The sequence below is a fragment of the Danio aesculapii genome, chromosome 10 (assembly GCF_903798145.1).
Source record: "Danio aesculapii chromosome 10, fDanAes4.1, whole genome shotgun sequence".
NCBI lineage: Eukaryota > Metazoa > Chordata > Actinopteri > Cypriniformes > Danionidae > Danio > Danio aesculapii.
In genome coordinates, this window is record NC_079444.1 from 20,538,108 (window position 1) to 20,559,112 (window position 21,005).

Consider the following 21,005-nt stretch of genomic DNA (forward strand, 5'->3'; position numbering starts at 1 on the left):
GAGTCATGCGGCGTTTGTCCTCTGCGGTTTACATTTTGCATCACTGGAGTTGCGTCTTAAAAATGCAGTTCGATGTACTGTCCGCAAGATGACGCCATGATGAACAGGTCATCATCAGATAGTGTTTATTACTCTCTCCATAAATCTGCTTGGCATACTAGGTACTACCCAGAAAAAAATACATTCCTCTCTATGTATATTAGGTTGTGGCATGAAATAAGAAACCTGTTAAGTTTACAGACAAAATATTGTCCAAAACACCAAAGTATAACTCACATAACTCTGTATATGAGTTTTATGAGCTCTGAAGTCATTTAAGAGCACATTGTGAAGAAAATATGTAGTTGTTATTCAGTAGTATTCACTTTCGTCTTAAGCAAGGTCGAATTAAGCCTTTGTTTATATGGAAGCCATTTTCCCAATAAGGCCACAATAAGAACACTTCTCTTCAGAGTTTGTCACAATGACTAAACCATCAGTGCCCAAACTCGGTTCTGGAGGGCCTGCAAAGTTTAATTCCAACCCCAATCAGACACATATGGGCTAACCAATCAAGCTCTTACTAGAAGCATCACTTCAGGTATGTTGAGGTAAGTTTGAAGCTAAAATCTACAGGACACTGGCCCTCCAGGACTGAGTTGGGGCACCCCTGGACTAAACCGTTCAGTTAAAGTTAACACCTTTGTAGTTTTTTGGTTTGCAGAACATTATTATTCCCAGGATGTTCCCATCTTTTTATTTCAATATTATTTACTAATCTCAGCACAGGATCCTGGCACAGAATTATCCTTCATAACCATCAGGATTGTTGCATTTTGGAGTTAACGTTAATCAATTGAAATTAAAATATGTAACCAACCCTAAATTCATATTTGGTTCAACAGGCTTTCACTAATGTTAAGAAGTTGCTTTATAGCTCCATAAGATACGTGTAGCCACGTTAGTGATTGAATAACTTGACTTTAGAATCTCAAACACAGCCACAAAGCTTTTGTTCAGAAATTTATTTGAGCTTGACTCTTAACACTGTGAAATGACACAGGGGGCCGAAACACATCAGTTATGTACATTATTCAGTCACACGGTTCGAGTAAAGCAATGACAGTATATGATGAAAACAAATACATGGCATAAGTACTTCATACAGCCATGTACTCAAAACAAAATGGTTTTCATGGTATGTTTATTCAACATTTCCACACATGAAAGCAGAGTAAAGCAAAACATGAGGGTTATTGGGAACTTATAAAAGAACCTCACATTTCCACAAATACATTTCTGACAAATCCAAATGGCACACCAAACACCCTGCATTTACATGTGCACCTGGTTTCACGGACACTTCTTGACCAGGAAAGCGAGGACAAAACACAAAACTTAAAAAAATAAAATATAACCTTCACTGATAACTGACGGCAAAGCATTAACGAGTTCCATACCAACTACTCATAAATATGGAATTGCAACTTTAAAACCATGTGAGAAATTAACTTTGGGGGCAGGAAGAACGCATTGACTAGCGAGGCATCAATTAATACGGCCTCTCCCTACGATCCTGGCGGTGATCTCCCCTGCAAAAAAAAAAAAAAAAAAGAAGATTTAATATGTTATTTCATGGCTTCAACATTACCAAAGGCACAAGCTAAATACTCACTTCATATCCATTTTGCCTGGTGGTCCCATTCCTCGTCCCCTTCGGCCCATGTCATCCATTGGAGGTCCTCCACGACCCCTTCCTCCAAAGCCACCTCTGTCCATGCCACGTCCTCTGAAGCCTCCGCGGTCCACACCTCTACCCCCACGGAAGCCTCCTGGTCCCCCTGGTCCTCCGCGGTCCATACCACGACCACCACGCATTCCACCAGGACCACCACGACCGCGGTCACCACCTGAATCACACAGGAGTCATTAAATATTAGCAATGCAAATATTTTAAATCGCCTCTAAAACATGTATATAAAAAGTAACCTGGAGGGAAGGGGGGAGGTCCGAAGCCTTCAGGTTTGGGTGCCTTGCACTGATTACACTCCATTCTCCAGGCAAAGTTTTGGTTTCCACATCCACTACAAAAAAATAAAGTAAATCCTCATTGAACGGGCTCTCGGCAATTAAATGTACACTGATCAAACATCACTAGTGAAATACATACGCATTTGGACACTGCCAGTCTCCTGCCCTCTGCTGCATGTTTCCTCCAGTAGGTCCTCCACGCCCCATTCCCCTGGGACCCCCACGTGGCATAAACCCTCCGCGATCACCACCTCTGCCCATTCCACCACGACCCATCATTCCTGGAGAAAGAGACCATTTATATTGAAACTGTTTAGAAATTAAACTTTCTGTTGCTTCTGAAACATGAATGCAGCAGAGTACCTCCTCGTCCCATCATGCCACCGCGGTCTCCTCTCATTGGCATCCCCCCGCGCATCATGCCCATCATTGGCTTACGTCTGGCCATGGACACCTTCAGCTTCTTACCCTGGAAATCTTTTCCTAAAGAGCAAACATTCATGTTGAGGACTCATGTGGAAAAGCCACTGAGGACTGATAATGGTTCAGATCAACGCACCATCAAACCACTCGACTGCTGCTTTAGCAGATGGAGGCTCCTCGTAGGATAAGGTGGCATCGCCTTTAGGTTTGCCAGTATCTTTATCGGTGTATATGTTGACTGCAGGCAGGCCTGTTCGTTTGTTGATCTAAAATACAAAAAATAAATAACACCATTCAGTCACAAGCAACAAGAAATCAATGGTCAATAAAGGACCGTTATTTGTTTTACTCTGAGACCAATGGTAACAAATGTGTCCCTAGACCTAGATATTTTGGAGATTTTTTAAAGTTATTTAATAATCTGAAATCCAAATTCAAATACTGAAAAATCACATTTAAAATCTGAACAGCAAGCTGCATCTAGTCCTGTCTGAACCAAAAATCTGCATATGAACACACCCAAGAAATGATGGCTGACTGAATCTAAAAGATCCATGCATGAGGATGTATCTTTCCTTGGTGTCTGTATTGTGATTCCACAAAAGGAAACTCAAACTAGTGCTGCACACATAACCATAAACAAATCAGCTATTAAGTACCATTTTCACAGTACTTCTCACTCACCACAGAGGGACTTGCTTGTACAAATATGGATAACCGATATAATTTGGGGAAGAACAATTTTTTTAAATATATTTATATATATATAATTTTTTATTTAAATGACAGCCAAATTCTTTAGGTTCCCTCTTGATTTCCTCACTTCAGTTTTTGTTCTGGTGCTGATTCACAGCTGAACAGCAAATTAAATCGCTCTTTTACCGATGTCGATTCTACATAATGAAGCAGGTGAACTGCCAATGTAAGTCCAATAAAAGGTGACATGTGAAACACTACAAACAATCTAGCCTGAAATATGCTCACTGACAGCCCTATGCAGCCCAATGGCTGACCATCAGCTTGATGTGTTAAAGCCCAAAAGGTGTCACATTGAACTTCTCTGCGATGCCTATTACGCATCAAAAATTAAGTATGATATATTTTCATGGAACACGGTTGTTAACATTCGAACAATATTTGGCATAAAAGAAAAATAAATCATTTTGCCCCATAACATATTTTTGCCCACTGCAAAAAAATATACCCATGCAATTGACTTTTGGTCCAGGATCACAAGCCTTTCCATGGCATCTGGCCCCAACACCAAGTCAAAAAACTAGTGGCAGTAAAAGCAGACTGTGTTGTCACCTCATGCATTATTACTTATTGACTCTTTCACTAAACGTAACAGCCAAACAGTTCTCACTGACAGCATTCAACACATACAGTCCGCTAAACAGTCTAGCTTAAGATTAACTACACTCAAAGGCCCAACCGCCAGCTCTGTGTCAGGGCTTTTTCAGGGAGAAGGAAAAAAAAAAAAAGTACCCTAATGATGCCGCTGTGCTTGAAAAAGTCAGCGACTTCCTCCAACGTAGCGTTCTCAGTCAGTCCAGTGATGTAGATAGTGCTGTTTTCAGAGTCATCTTGCTCCTCTGGGGCTCCTGAGGAGAAAACAGAGTTATGATAAAGAAATGTATAAAAATGAACAGTGTCAAAAAACAAAAGTGTAAACCTACCCATTTCACCATCTGTTTCAGATTTTCATCAAGTAGGACACCAGGAGAAAAAGAAAAAGCAGAAACAAGTTAGTTTACAAGCAGAGCTTCAAGCACCTGACAACATTATGCTAGCATTTCTGCCCCGGTACACTTGCTCTGAGCATTCAAAGACTTAAGTCAAAATACCCTTGTGCTTATTGACCCATAAATAGTTTGATTTTTAAAGTATTAAGATGAGAATTATTAAAAGCTAATTAGTTTTTAACTCCAGTGTGCCTTAAAGTAGAATGATATATTTATGGAAAAAACAAACCCTTGAAAAACCAAGGACCCAAATTGGACTCCATACCTGATATCATATGAAACTGAAAAATGTAGTAAACAGTGAAACAGTAAATCATCTACATGGCTGGGTCTGCCAATTACCATTAAATCCTAAATATGAGAGCAAAGTAACCTTTGACTGGAGTCCACAATCAGGATTTTTAACCAATAAAAATAGGACTGAACCATTCCTATACAACCAATGACAAAATGTTGAAAACACTTAAAATTCTAGCCGGCAGTGTATTGTTTTGCAAGGCATTATTTTTATTTTCCCTTTGGAAAAACACCAATAAAAGGTGGTGAATTCTAGTGTATAGTCTTGTGATTCTAATTAAACTTACCACCAGGCTTACTGAAGCCACCTCTGTCTCCAGCGATGCTGGGGGGAATAAGCGAAGATATGAAGGCGATATCCCTTAAAACAGCCACTTCGGTACCACAAAAGGGGTAATGGGGTATTTGCACAATTCTAACTGACTCTTAACCTTCAACAAGTTTCCCTCATATAAAAACAAGATTTCTAAAAATAACACTTTGTTAGGGTGCTGTAGCATTACAATGTCTCTGCCCTCAGCCTGATCTCATTGATTTACAATTTAAAGACATTAGTGGCTGAACAGTATTGGGGTTGTATGAAGCACAAGTAAGGGATGATCTTTATTACCATTGTAGGTGGAAAACCCCAGAAATGTGTACACTGACATTGAGAGGTAATTGTTTCAGATGCAGCCTTGCTACCATCTTTACATGACACCAAAAGAGATTGAGTATTTAAAATACCAGCTAACGGCCAGAGAACCTTCCTTCATGGATTCATATATTTGTTGGTGGCAAATGCACCAACTAGTCTAGAGGTAGCTTGTGTATGGATGCATCTGAAACAATCTGCTTACATAAATCTTGTACATGCATTTTAGTTAAATAAAAGAAGCAGATAAACTGTAACACCATTTTTCTCTTTACAGAAATGTTTCTGATTAAAGAAATTATACAACACAAAAGGGCTATCAAAACATATTTGTATAAGTAGTAAACTTGTATGTTCAGATAATTATTACAACTTTTCTTTGGTTGCAAAACATGACTCTCGTTCCTGTTGGAAAAACTCATTTGGAACACCTCTTGTCACGACCAACTTTAAGTCCCCATTTCAAAAGGCTGCCGGCCCAGACTCAGAACTGAGTAGCGGTACTGTAAAAGTATTGATGTGTTTACATGGCTCTCACTGTTACCTGTAGCGTATAAATGCGACAAAGCATGTTAAAGAAAAAGTTTCAAAATGCACAAGACAATTGCAATCCAAATGTGTAACAAAGAAAACATACCCTTAGTTTAATAGGGAAAATGAATGCAGTGTCTTTTCAAGTGTATTTTAAAAACTAAAATGGTATTTAAGTTTACGTCAATGTAAATTTACCAATGCATCAAATAATTTAAACATTTTTATTGTTATTTAAAAGCACAGAGGAATGGGGACATGCTCTAGAAAAATGATTGTAGTAAAAAAAAAAAATAAAAAAAAATATTTTTTAAGTTAAACATCACTGCATTCACTTTCATTTTTGTTTTGCATTAGTGTCCTGCTTTTGGGAGCATTGAAAGTCTTTGGGAACCAATATTTGACTGTAAAACACTTCACTTTATGCAAACCAGAATTATAAAACAACATTTAAAAAACCTCAGTAGGTAAAAGGTTTATTCTAGTGAATTTTACCCATTTTAACACATTTGTTTTCTTAAAATATCCCCAATTTTCATTTAGCCCTTTATCAAGAACAATAACTGTGAACTTGAACTACAATAGTATATACACTTAAGGCATGATCACATCTTGTTAACAGGGTTCCCGCTTTAAACCAAACACCAATTTCCCTTATTTGAATAAAGCTGAATTTCCATGAAATGTAGTGAACAAAACAGGTCGATGATGTGCTTATACATCAACATTACAATTATTACAACACTAAAATGTTATTTTAGGATGGATATCATTTTTGCAGAGCATTAATACCTACTATGAGAACAATAGATAATTTAGCTCAGATTTTGGCTGTGAAGTGCTCCCCTTCAATATCTGATTGAAGTTAAGTTTTTACAAACTTTTTCTATTCACCTTATTCTCCGCGTACGAGCGGGCGCAGCCATTTGAATAATTTTGGCTCGAGACTTCCGGTCTCATTCACTTCCATTCATTTTTAAACATTAAAAACAGCTAGTTTTGCAGCTTGGTGTTGCAAACTGATATTTTCTTATTATATTATTCTACTTTGTCTGTATTCTAATGCAAACACTTGTTTGTAGAGTAAGTAGTTTGACTGTTTTTTGCCGTTTATTATTCCTAGTCATTTCTCCCATAGAAAACTGAATTGGAAGTTCTAAAACAAATCGCAAAAACGCGCACACTTCCGCATTGAAGAATAAGGTCAATACAAACAGTGTAGTTTTTTGAAGTGGTCCTTTTCTATGGTCAAAGATCTTAATTTATATTATCCTGGCATGTTAAGTTTTAGTAACAACCTGGTGACTAAAATTGACTAAAGTGACTGTCAGTTTATGAGCATGACAAAGTTATTGTCCAACCAAGTAATCATAAAAATAGGTATGAAACAAAACTTCCTGACATTCCATGACTTCAGGGGGAAAAAAATAAATAATTAACTTTCAACATATAGGACAGACCATTTAAAATTGTGTTGCCCATGGGAACCCTGTATTTATTTTAAGAACACTGCAGTTTTATAGTTTATTTAATTAAATGTTTAAGCAGTTTCTCATGTCAGTTTTGCAACAGATGTGGTGTGGGCTATTCTTAGGGGCCATTTTATACAGAATGCATTTTTGCGTCAAAAACGTGAGATGCAGCCCCCTCAGGGAATTCTCTTTTTTTTTTTTTTTTAAGAACTAGGTGTGATAATTGATTGAAAATATGTTAAACAATTTAGGGTATGCAGACAAAGCCACCATGAGCACCTCTTTTGGTATATTGCCATCAAAAAACAGCTGTCAAGCCAACAGAAGCTTGCCCTGCCTTCAAGTAGTTCTGACCAGTTCAATGGTTTAGATCTGACACTGAATGAAGCTACATGTAAAAGCTGAAACTCTTATCGTAACAGTGTCTTAAAAACATGACACTCGTGCATGGCAATGCAAAAGAAGAGTAATGGTCATTCATGCATGTCAAGTGCATTTACATAAACAATGGAAAAGTAGCCCATTGCTATGGAAAAATGCATTGTGTGAATGGCCCCTTATAATGTATTCCTTGATTTGAATAGGCCTTAGGAGTCATTTTAATTGAGTAAACTGAATTAAATCTCTAACTGAAAGCATCTTATTTGCATAGATCTACAGGAACCCGCTTTTATTAATGAATACACCTTTTGGATTAATCTTAATTGCTCACTAAATTTAAGACCATTTAGAGCCCAGATCTTTAGAATTGTGACTTCATGATGCTTAATCATCTTCTTCCTAGTCTACAATTTTAACTCCATGTAATTTATAATCACACAGATTATAATAAACTGCATAACAAATTGAATTTATATTATTTCCCAAAGCACATTCTCAATCATCTTACCTTAGGAAACAATGAGGCAGAGCTGAGAGCAGCACCACTTCAGGATTACGTCAATTTAGCTTCTCAAAACTTAATTTTTACAAATAAATTATAGTGATTACTTTCAAATAATTTTGAAGAAAAAGCTATAATATTTGTGACTGATGTCCAAACTGTGTTTGAGATGTCAAACTACAGTATATAATTCAAGCTCTGGCTCCAAAACATGAAGTTACATTCTAATTTCATTATATAGAGCGACTCTCAGCCCTATATGGCCTCTTTCAGCTCCTGTCTGAGGGAAAGAGAAGTAGTGAGATGAGACTGTATGAATGCACTTACCCCATGCCTCCACGGCTCATGCCCCCTCTCATGCCACCACCTCCTCGCATCATCCCCCGGTCAAACCCACCCCGGCCGCGTCCGCGGTTCTCCCCCCCTCCCATGCCTCGGCCCTCTCCAGGGCCCCCATATCCTCCAGATTCAGGGCCAGAGTAGCCACCTCCATTCTGATGGTCTGGTCTGTAACTACCTGTAAAAGAATCAAGTGTCACTGATGTTTTTGTATTTAAGTCTCTGATTAGCCACCTCCAGCAAACTTACCATACTGGTTTGGTGGTTTATAGTCTGATTGGCCATAACCTCCTCCAGTACTGCCCTGCTGTCCATACTGACTGGCAGGAGGCTGGCCATACGATCCAGAAGTCGGAGCATAGGTGGAAGGCGGAGCCTGCTGCTGCTGGGGAGGAGTTTGTTGATATCCTCCCTGCTGGCTATAGGAGCTCTGCTGTCCGTAGCCTCCTTGCTGGCTCTGGTATCCTCCCTGCTGCTGTTGAGAATAAGTGTTTTGCTGAGGCTGCTGGGAGTATGAGCTCTGCTCATATCCGGCAGGCTGCTGGCTCCCAGAACTATAACTGCTAAAAAAAAGAAAGCATTAGTGAATATCAAACGCACACTGGTATGTGTGTAGTATACATTAACTGATATTTGTAGTAATTTTCTTGAAAAATACTTTTAATAATAGTATTAACAATTGTTTAATGAATTATGTTGTTGTGGTAATTCTTTATCTGCAATAGTAACAACTATGGTAATAAACAAATGATACAGTGTAGATAACAGCATCTATCTATCTATCTATCTACACACATATACACACAATATTAATGTTAAGATTTAAGTTTTATCTAGATTATGCTAATGTGAACTACTATGGTTTAATTTGACACTATATTTAATATGGAAGAAATATCTAAATGTTTTTAATACTAGAAATATCTAGTTTTAAAACATTCTAAGGAAGGCAAGTAAAAATGTTTATCACTTGCCCAACAGTGCCAGAAAAAAAGACCTTAGCACCAAGTGCTGGAATTAGACCAATACCTAGGAGGTGCAGCAGCAGCAGGCTGTTGTCCATATCCAGGATATGCAGACTGGGTTCCATAGCTGGCCTGCCCACCATAAGAGGTCTGAGTGTTGCTGGTTGTCGAGGCAGCAGCTGTGGAGGAATCATAGCTGCTGCTTCCATAACCTTGCACTGGTTGTGTATAGCCTTGCGGTGTGGCTGAAGCAGCATTATAACTACCTACAAAGGGTAAATACGAAGGCCTCAGCTAACAAATGCTTGGGAATATTGAACATACAGTGCTCAGCATAAGTACACCCCATTTTGAAAATGAATATTTGTATCCATTTCTCAGTGAATTTATCAGGCAATTTATTTTGGTGCATATAAATAAAACAGATTTATTAAACGGATATATTTAGTAAAATCATATTTTAGGCACCAAACATACTCAGAAATTTTAACTAAATCTTTATTAATTTTTTTTTCATTTTCTTGATTTTTTTTTCAACAACATAAATTTGGGTTTACTAGTTTTTGGACCGTTATCGTATGTTATTTTGTTAGATAAGCTCTAGATTTGGCTTCAGTACTGACTAATCTAATGTATATGCACAAATAAAATATTGTATAGCTTCCTATTAAATATATGAATTTAAAAGATTGATTAGTGAGGGGTGTACGTATTTATGCTGAGCAATGTAGTTTGCTGTAGGATAAAAATGAAAAAGTAAAAATAACCCACCGCTGGCTGGTGGCTGCTGTCCATAGGATGACCCATATGGCTGCTGGCCATAACTGCTTGAAGAACCACTGGTCTGAGAGTAGGTCGAGTCAGCTGGTTGGCTATATGAACCATAGCCTTGCTGTTGACCATACGACTGCTAAACAACATAAAAGCACAAGCAACAAGTCATATACAACATGTAGAATAATGGCTTCTTTCATACAAGACAAAAGTCTAAAATGAGAGTCTACCTGAGTGCCCTGTCCATATCCCGGTTGAGAGGGCTGGGCCGGGTAGGAGCTGTACCTGATAAAGAATTTCCACATATTATAGTGATATGAAACACACACACACACAAAATTACATTCAGGGTTGCCACATCTTTCAGGCCAGTAGCCAGCCTGGTGAAAGGGGTGGTAGTTTTTCTCAAAATGTGGACCTTTTTGCAGCTATGTGCCTCATTTTCCACTTAATTATGAGGTTAAATACAGCCTTTTAAGCACTTTAATTAGCTGGATTAGCTTGTCAAATGGTCATCACAAAAATTCTTTTTTATGTACCAAAATATTTCCTAAAGATAAGGAATATGAATTAGTATTTGTTTTTATCATATATCATTAGAAAAAAAAAGGAATCTGTGAAAGTTTAATTAAAAACTGTAGCCTATTGTAAATTATTAGGCAAATAAATTGGCCAGCACATTCAATTTTCCTCAAGTCACAATTTGGCTATTTGAATAACAAAAATTAAAACATAATATTAAAAGAGCTTCACGATTGTTATAGCCCCCCTTGTATAAAAAAAGTGCATTTGATTGAAAATTCATGGATAACAACAAGAGCCCAAGATTTAGAGTAAAAGTTACTTGTAAAATGTTCTCTCTATTTAAAAATAATACATTAGCGAAAGATGACTTCAATTAGGCTACATCCAACTGTATGTTTTCTTGCACAGCTGGATGTTGGACTTATGAAAAATAATAGTTTGCATTGAACAAAACTGATTAGCTTAATTCACACCACTTGGACAGCCAACAGAGAATTTGGCTTGGTCTTAAAGCCCTTTTTGATGGGCTATTTTCACAATTTATTATGGTGTAGCAGTCAAAACAGGACAAATGAGCTCATGTATGGGACAAAGTCCGGAGCTATATCATTGAGGGGTGGGTCTTTCGAACCACCCGAAACCCTCCCTGGCTACAGGCTTGTCTTTTTACTAACATTTTAATGATCATCAATCTGGGTTTAAGGGTGTATTTTTTTAAATCAATTAAGTGAATATTTTTTGTTTGCATTTGTCCAGGATTCTATATTCACAACACTATATTTAAGCAGTTGTTATAATCAATTTATTATCTCATAATTAAGTTTATGCTCATTCAAACATTATTAAATCAATCTTTCTTAAAGGCTGCAATTGCAAGAAACATACATATATATATATATATATATATATATATATATATATATATATATATATATATATATATATATATATATACTAGATAATATAAAAATCTTTAAAACTCCCTGAATCGATCAAAGTTATTTTAATAATCAAGAAACAATGAATTACACGTACCCCTGCTGGCTTCCAGCCTGTCCGTAACTGTTGTAATCTGCAAGTAGAAACAAAATAATTAAAAAATTAGAACTGCAATCATAGAACAACTCTGATTATATTGGCTCGTCAAAATTCAATAAAAAAATTGAGAAAATAACGTTACAACTATCAAAAGGAGCAACGTTATGTAACAACGTTATTGGGGAATATGGGAAGGGGTTTCAATGAGCAAACGAACAAACACAAATGAATTACAGGACCGTGAAAAGTCGAGCTTCTGTTAAATCGAATTGTAAAACAGATGTTAAAACATATTCATTATTGTGATTAACATTTGGAGGATTAAGAGTAAAATCGGATTATTTTGATACAACACAACGTTACGAGCTCGAATGCTAATAGCAGTTAGCCCGCCTCTTATCTAGGCGTTGCCAAGCAACAGACAGACACGTGTAAAAATGTACAAAATATAAATAGCTCGTTCTTAACATAAATATTGGAAATGCGTGTGGTTTTGTTTTATGCAAGCATTTACCGAGCAAAATCTAAAATACCGCATTTTACGTCCCCTCCCCCATTTCCACACGCAGTAAAACCGAACCGGCTCGAACCACACCGGCATAAGACACACATTTAACTGATTATCTCGTTTTGTAAAACACAACTTAATCTACGTTAACTATAACCGTCGACATAAATTATATACTTATTACTAATCTAAAAATCTTGAATATACAAGGTACACAAGAATACAAAAGATTTCACATTGATCTTACCTGCAGCAGACGCCATTTCGTGTGCCTTCTGAAGCGGAAAGTGCGCATGCGTGGATGATATTCATCAGGCGGTACCATTTCATCAAGCAGGGATGGACAATTATTACAAACGTTATAATTTCATGAATATTTGGTATAAAATGCTATATGTATGTATGAACGTTAAAGTTAATTGAGCCTGTTCGATAAAGGGCATAATGAAGAAACAAATCTTAATTTAGCGAATTTTATATAGGTGTTAATGGTTTCGCCCTGAGAGTCTGAAATGACCTACTTAAAAGATTCCATTCAAATAAATCCTGCATAAGAAAGACAACAATTATGTGTGTATTTATAAAAGAAATGGTTTATATGACCACGTCACGACACATTTTTTTATAATAATATCTTGTTTATAAGCGGTTGAAAGACAAATGTAAATTTACAGGAACGTGGATGAAAAACAAACTGCAAACAAAATGATAAATCCATATGTTGATTTCTTAAACCATAAACACATGTATTGAAAAACAGAAATGTATCATTTGAAATAAGAATATTGTCATATAACTAATTCTAGACAAAAATGCCATCCTGCAAAACTGCTTTACACTAAAAGCTGTAAAATTATACTTTAATATGACATTAAAAATTATATTTGTTATTTGGCATTGTTCATTGCACAGTGCAGTATCGCCTACACCATAATTTACCTGCAAATGTTCTTCTATGTTTAAGACCTAACTAAAGCAAGCAAAAGTACATTTCAGTGTTAGCATTACAAAACTGTACATTGAAAAATAGTTATGGCACTTCGAAAATCGATATGACAGCAAATTCTTATGATGGTGCAATTACAAATACAAGTCATATCTCTTAAGATAAATGTAACAGGACTTTGTTGCCACTCCTTGAATGAAAGCTGATGATGGAGCCACAGATGATAATCCAGCACCAGAAACATCTGATATGAACTGGCACGAATAACATCTTAGCCTGCTGTTCTGACCGTGACCGCGTTACGCAGGGCAGTGCAAAAATGCTTGTTTTTTCCCTTCACAAATGCTGTAATTGTCCAATGCCCAAAGGTCAACAGGTCACGATAAGCTATGACGTCCTGTTTAGAAACTGGTGGGTTTCAGTCAGAGTAACCCATCCTGTTCGAAGACTGAGGGTAACAATGAGAAGTCAAAGGGGGCAAATTTGACTCCCGTTCCACTGTAGAATTTGTTCTGAAATTCCACCCTGCAAAACAAAGTCAAATCAGAATTATGGACTAAATATGATTAAACAGGCGACTGTTTCTAAATATTAGCATTATAAAATATGTAAAAAAAAAAATCCTTTTATTGTAAATTCAGCCCTGCTTACTCCTGATATTAGTATGCATTTTGTTCAATCAGATTAAAAATAGAAAAGGGAGACATGTTCTCATTTACACCTACTCTTTTGTCCATTCGTTAGATCACTTTCTGAGAGGAATGTTTATAGGCAGGCGTATGTATAGGTCTTTTCTTATCTTTCGATCTAGTATTGCACTGTAAACTTCCATGTGAACACAAAAGGGCAATGCAAAACTATACAGAGAGCAGCTAGTTTAGTTTGCTCTCCGGTAGCCACAAAAACGCTGTTGGATTGTTATGATGAGGACAAAACAGAAGAGAACATTGCACTTTTTACATGTTTGTTGCCTTCAAATTAAACATTGGATTTCAGAAGAACGTTTATGACTTAGGGCAGTAACTGGTTAATAATTAGGTTATCATTATTACAACTTAAACATAACTTTCCCAGAACTTTCCCTACAGGACATTTTTAGGTTTATTTAAATTGTAGATTTCAATGAAAATAAGTGAATATAATACAGTATTTAACTTGTTGTTGATATCCATTTGTATTATTTTTTAATGTCCGTAAAGTACATTTCTTATTAAAAATAATTTGTTTAACTGATTGAAAGAAATGTCAAATCTGGGAACAGAAATCAAACAAATGCTTATAATCTCACTTAATGACAAAAATCAGGTAATAATAATTATTATGATGGTCCTTGAATAATTTTTTAGTAGACAATAAATGAAAACAAGATATGGTTTGTTTAGTTTATTAATTATTAAGGTATGACATTCTACTAACCATAATATTACCCTAGCATTGGGACAATGTAAGAATAACATCAGATAAACATAATTATAATGTTCTACTATTTAAAAAATATCCCTCAAAAAAGAATAATAATCTTTTTTGGGGGGCTAACCAAAAAAACAAACCTTAAAAAAGATAATTCTGGAAAATGAAATTCATTGTTAAAATTAATTCACGTCAAAATACATTTTAGTAATGCAGAAATTATTTATGCACCTAATTACTTACCTCTTTAAATAAATGTGGTCTCACTATTTTCAATCAAAATAACTCCCACTCTCTTATACAATGACATTTCATCTCGTTACAGAAACATTTACAGTGGTTTCACCCAGATCTACATCACAATAGGCAAGAAAAGACTATTTCAACTTCCATTTTAAGACTTAAAAAAGGGGTAAAGGCAAAGTCCCTTTAAGGCAAGTTATTTCACTTGGCGGCCATCTTTGAAACGCCTCTCGGGCAGTATGCTTGGGGAAACTGTTTGAATGGGGAAACATCAAATTCTCCAAAAGTGCTTGCCAAGCTTACGATTACATTTTATATTATGAATAAGCAATAAAATTAAACAACAATTGTCTCTTTAATTTCATTCCTTAATGTTCGTATCACACAAAATCTGCAGAAACTTACGTCTGGTACAAGTCCCTCCCTCTGAGAATTGTCATTCTATAGCCATCGCTAATTGGCTTCTGTTCTAGACGGTGGGCTTTATTCGTCATATAGCGATTGCTGATTGCCTCTTGTACTAGAAGGCCAGGCTTCATTCGCCATATTGACAGTTACACTTTTTCCCATTCAAAACTATATGAGTGACATGTCTTGTGTATTCTAAAGTCTTTGGTAAAGGGCCTTATCATACACTCGGCGCAATAAGATGCAAGGCAAGTGTGGCGTGATTTGTTGCTATTTTCAGACCAGCGCAACAGTAATTTTCACATTTTGACCACATTGTTTAAATAGTAAATCCATTTGCGCCACTTTGTGGACTCATGGATGTGCTGGTCTGAAAAGGAGGAGTGTTAAGGCACATTGTTGGTGCGTTGCTATTTTAAGGAACTAAAATCAGGGTTCTTACACCTTTTCCAACTTCAAATTCCAGCACTTTTCAAGCACTTTTAAGGTGCATTTATATGTTTTTTCAGCACCTAACAAACACAATATATTACATATATATTTGCTGTATGTACTTTTTCACATTTAAATCCATTGTGCTATTTTAAAAAACACAATACGACATTTCTCAACTTAAATTGTTGAATACTTTGGAGCATAGATTTATTGAAATAGTTCACACAAAAATGATAGAAGAAATAGTTCAGATATTGGATGAAGTATCTTTTTAAGTTTGGTCTCTTTCTACCTAAAGTTGATATCTCAAGAAATGAGCTTACAGTCAGTTTGTATTTCGGTGTAGTACCAAACTTTCATGACCAGTCATTCGTTATATTTAATGTCCAGCGCTATTCAACATTAATGCAACAAATTAAATCTATGAGTCAGAAAATATTCCTGCTGCAAATCAATGAACTTTTTCTAGGTCAACTGTTTCGAAAATCAGTCACCAAATATGGAAACCACAGTTTGTAAGCTTTCATCAATACTTTTTATTAGTGTCAATATTACTTTAGGTTAGGACAAAGCTACTGTTTTAACTGTATGGCAAACGTCCCACCTGTCAAACGGCTTTCGTCATGCGCAAAATGCATTTTAAGCTAAAAGGACAACTACTCCGTAAGATAACGAATAATTATGAAAGCAATGCGATTTCCAATTCAAGCAGGTTCAAGCACTTTGTCTAAAATCCAAGCACTTTTCTAACCTTTAAAACACTATATTAAAAATCAAGCATTTTCCAGGATTTCCAGCACCCGTACGGACCCTGTAAAATAGACCAAGCCACTGACCAACTGAAAGCTGGTCTAAAGTCCAGAGCAGAACGTGTTAGTTATGTGTCTATGCAGGTCCAAACGCTTAATACAGACAGAATGCACAGCAATACACAAATATCTTTACATATGAAAAAATTAAAGGATTAAAATGTTACAAAAATTATTATTTTCAATATAAATATAAAAACCACTGCTTTCATGTCTTTTTCTTGTCGGGGGCTATTTTCAGTTTATTCATGACAATTTGCATTTGTATCATGTTATTATTATTAGCAGTATTATTTATTGTATGCATATTTATATTTGTTTTAATAAAAACAAGTTTAGTTTTGTCCACCTGTCGGTTTTTGAGATGTCTGCATCACCATGTGGGGCATAAGAATCGACGTGTGTTTGGATACACAGCGCAACGCAACTGACTCTTAAAGGCAATGAGAGATGAGACTCTGAATGGTTTAATGCATGTTATGCTCAAAGCACACCCTTAACTCCTTAAGAGAATAAGCACAACCCTGTTAGACCAAGCGCCAGGGTGCAGCTTTAGACTTTGTGCTTAGATTGCTAAAATATGGCCCAAAGGGTTATTTTCTGTTAATCAAATCTGAGTGTGTGTGTGTGTGTGTGTGTGCTCACCAGTGAAGACGCAGAGCATGGAGGAAAGCAGACAAACCCTCCATTACCAGCAGAATGGATATGGTGAGCACAGCAAACACACTAAACACCGGCACAAGGAAAATAACACCCAGTCTGGAGCTGATCCTCAGGCCGAGACGCATCACCATCGCCCACAGCACCTCTGACAGCTCTAACACAGACACAACACATACAATAAAGTCACAGATAATACAGAAAAAAGATGTGTGGTACAGCGATTCCATGTGTTTTTCGTATGTATAATCACACACTCACGGGCGTGGGCGAGACTCAGGGCCCAGAGCCGCAAGTAGGAGGCTGTGTTGGAAATACAGCCCAGACTGTACTCTATGGTGTGAATGGCTTGATGCAGAAAGATGTCTCCGAAATTGAACTGCCAATAAACAAGCAAGCTGTTAGTGTTATTTGTTCAATGAATAAGTAAAGTCAATGGGCCTCGTTCACTTGGGGTTTAATAAAATTATGACAATGTATGAAAAATATTTTAATATATAATTCAGACAACATTCTCAAAGCATTCCCTGCTCACAGATGTTTAAAAATGCATTTTTCATGCCAGATCAAAAGTTGGGGATGCCATTATGTGCATACACACTTGCATTAATTTGGTCTATCATTAATGTTTAGGTTGTTAAGTACTTGCATGAAGAGCTGTGCAATATGATGATATACTGTATATCGTATTGACAAAATAAAAAGTTGATAATTTCATAATATGTTCTACCAATTATTTTGTGGTGTCACAATATACATTGTGTACAGTTATAATTTTTCATCATTTGGATGAGCACAATATTACATTAAAGGCAGAACCGAAAAAGGTGCATGTTTGTTAGTACAATGTTTAGATTTTGCATTTTATTTATCATTATTTTGTTGGATCTGTAATCATTAGTTTAATCAAGATGTTTTATATTCCATAAATATTTATTTTGCATTTCTACATTCTACAATAATCATATGAATATATTTTATATTAGTACATATTTGAGTAAATATTTTAAAACGTACAAAAATAGTCCTTTACATGTGGTCAATATTTATATAGATATATATTTATAAAATAGATATATTTTTTACAATTAATTATTGGTTAATTAGGTTAATTTATCTTAGGTGCTATATCGTGACATATATCATTATAAGGATATGAGATGACTTATATCGTAATATGAGAGCTAGCCCTACTTGCACATACATTTAGACTAGAAACGCCAAATAATTTAAGAAAAATTAATTGTAAATCATCCTTTAACAAAGCAATAGGGATTTTCACAAATGTGCATATACACTGAGACAATAGTGGTTTATTTTCAAATACGTGCACTTTAGAACCTGTATGTGAAAGTGGTGAATAACTTAATCATCAGAAGTAAGTGTTCTGGTTCTTCTACAGATATGAAATAATCTAGGTAATAAGAGTCAGTGTGTTTTAATGGTGACTGAATGTGAGACTGAACCTCTTGAGGGCCTCCTGATTCACTCAGTCCTTCCTCTTCATCATGAACTACAGACGGTGACAGATCTTCTTCACTCACACGCCGCACTCGCTCATAGCCCTGCACACAAATAAATCTGATGTAGCGTCTTTGCCTCTTTAACCAGTCCATCATGCAGTAATATACAGTATCAGTATAATATTGTTTAATATACATATGCATCTGAAGACTACATTTGTCATTTAGGGCATCTGCAAAAAAGTATTTAACATGTATATATATATATATATATATATATATATATATATATATATACATATATATATATATATATATATATATATATATATATATATATATATATATATATATATATATATATATATATATATATATATATATTTACAGTTGAAGTCAGAATTATTAGCTCCCCTTTGATTTTTTTTTCTTGTTTAAATATTTCCCAAATTATGTTTAACAGAGCAAGGAAATTTTCACAGTATGTCTAATAATATTTTTTCTTCTGGAGAAAGTCTTATTTGTTTTACTTCGGTTAGAATAGAAGCAGTTTTTGGTTTTTTAAAAGCCATTTTAAGCTCAAAATTATTAGCCCCTTTAAGCAATTTTTTTCGATAGTCTACGGAACAAAACATCTTTAAACAATAACTTGCCTAATTACCCTAACCTGCCTAGTTAACCTAATTAACCTAGTTAAGCCTTTAAATGTCACTTTAAGCTGTATAGAAGTGTCTTGAAAACTATCTAGTAAAATTTTATTTACTGTCTTGGCAAAGATAAAATAAATCAGTTATTAAAAATGAGTTATTAAAACGATTATGTTTAGAACTGTGTTGAAAAAAATCTTCTCCCCGTTAAACAAAAATTAGGTAAAAAAATAAACAGGGGGGCTAATAATTCTGACTTCAACTATATATATATATATATATATATATATATATATATATATATATATATATACACACGTGCATTATAATAACACTAAGAAAGTACAAAAATCGGCGAATTTCCATAAAATCATTAACAATATTATAGTACTCAGTAACACGCTAAACAAATAAATTAATTTACTAAAATGATTCATTGATTCAATGATTCAATTCTACACTGAGTTGAGTAATTGCAATTAATCATGATTAATCATGACAATCTTTCATGTTGAGTGTTAGAAATCATGATTAACTGTGATTATATTTTCCTATCAAGTGATCACTCAAGATTAATCATGATTAAACAATATTTCTTTTTCCATAATTCATGATTAAAACACAATTTTAAGTATTTAATTTTATTCCCCATCCACAGCCCTGCTCATTTCTGAACGCACCATGTGATGACTAAACATCAGATACAAACACATACATACACAAGAACACAGACACACCCTGTGGATCCCCAGACTCTTCCCGCCGTGATGCAGCCAGTACAGATACAGAGGTTTGCCAAGCAGCAGCACTGGCACCGACAGCAGCGCCACCACCACCAGAAACACCTGCAGTCCCATCTGTTACAAGAACATGAACACAAACACAGATATCACCGGCTTTCTGCTGTGATTATTTCTGGTGATGTTATTTCTTGGTTTTCATTTTTATCTCTCTGGCACACAGTTCTACATCTCAGTGCAGAATTACTATACTATACTATACTATACTATACTATACTATACTATACTATACTATACTATACTATACTATACTATACTATACTATACTATACTATACTATACTATACTATACTATACTATACTATACTATACTGTTTGTCAGTGATGAGTTGCAGCTGCGTAAAACATATGCTGGATAAGTTGGCGGTTCATTACGCTATGGTGACCACAGATTAATAAAGGGACTAAGATGAAAAGAAAATGAATGAATGAACTATACTATACTATGCAATACTGTACTATACTATACTAAATGATACGATACTATACAATACAATACTACACTATAATACACTATACTATACTACACTACACTATACTATTCTATACTATACTATACTATACTATACTATACTATACTATACTATACTATACTATACTATACTATACTATACTATACTATTTCTCAGTGATGGTTTGCAGCTGTAAGGGCATCCACTGCGTAAAACATATACTGGATAAGTTGGCGGTTCATTCCGCTGTGGCGACCCCAGAGTAATACAGGGACTAAGGTGAAAAGAAAATTAATGAATGAACTATCCCATACTATACTATACTATACTATACTATACTATACTATACTATACTATACTATACTGTTTCACAGTGATGGGTTACAGCTGGAAGGGCATCCACTGCGTAAAACATATTCTGGATAAGTTGGCGGTTCATTACGCTATGGCGACCCCAGATTAATAAAGGGACTAAGACGAAAAGAAAATGAATCAATGAATGAATGAACTATACTATACTATACTATACTATACTATACTATACTATACTATACTATACTATACTATACTATACTATTCATAAGAAGG

The 21,005-nt window shown here is 35.4% G+C and overlaps 2 protein-coding genes across 5 annotated transcripts in view; both read right to left on the bottom strand.

The window, feature by feature from the left end:
- Positions 1 to 989: 989 nt before the first annotated feature.
- Positions 990 to 12,436, bottom strand: ewsr1a (EWS RNA-binding protein 1a). Of its 3 annotated transcripts, none has more exons than XM_056466329.1 (16): positions 12,392 to 12,436; positions 11,634 to 11,670; positions 10,304 to 10,358; positions 10,071 to 10,209; positions 9,364 to 9,565; positions 8,584 to 8,897; positions 8,323 to 8,512; positions 4,763 to 4,800; positions 4,113 to 4,124; positions 3,922 to 4,037; positions 2,570 to 2,699; positions 2,374 to 2,493; positions 2,150 to 2,291; positions 1,969 to 2,063; positions 1,655 to 1,889; positions 990 to 1,571 (listed from the first exon to the last, which is right to left on the bottom strand). In XM_056466329.1, exons 1-16 carry the CDS (start codon positions 12,405 to 12,407, stop codon positions 1,532 to 1,534), a joined length of 1,881 nt encoding a protein of 626 aa, XP_056322304.1. In that variant the 5' UTR covers positions 12,408 to 12,436; the 3' UTR covers positions 990 to 1,531. The 3 variants fall into 3 exon arrangements, with proteins under 3 accessions (XP_056322304.1, XP_056322306.1, XP_056322305.1); XM_056466331.1 differs by having other exon boundaries at positions 9,364 to 9,478; positions 12,392 to 12,414; XM_056466330.1 differs by having other exon boundaries at positions 8,584 to 8,894; positions 12,392 to 12,414.
- Positions 12,437 to 12,801: 365 nt separating this feature from the next.
- Positions 12,802 to 21,005, bottom strand: part of atp6v0a2a (ATPase H+ transporting V0 subunit a2a) — a 40,839-nt gene continuing 32,635 nt past the window's right edge. The window contains exons 17-21 of one of the 2 annotated variants that reach the window (XM_056466984.1): positions 19,903 to 20,022; positions 18,522 to 18,620; positions 17,317 to 17,434; positions 17,041 to 17,212; positions 12,802 to 13,615 (exon numbers count right to left, since the gene is read on the bottom strand). In XM_056466984.1, the coding sequence (XP_056322959.1) occupies positions 13,513 to 13,615; positions 17,041 to 17,212; positions 17,317 to 17,434; positions 18,522 to 18,620; positions 19,903 to 20,022 (612 nt within the window). In that variant the 3' untranslated portion in view covers positions 12,802 to 13,512. Of the gene's footprint in view, positions 13,616 to 17,040; positions 17,213 to 17,316; positions 17,435 to 18,521; positions 18,621 to 19,884; positions 20,023 to 21,005 lie in introns of both variants that reach the window. The other variant, XM_056466983.1, reaches the window with a different exon arrangement.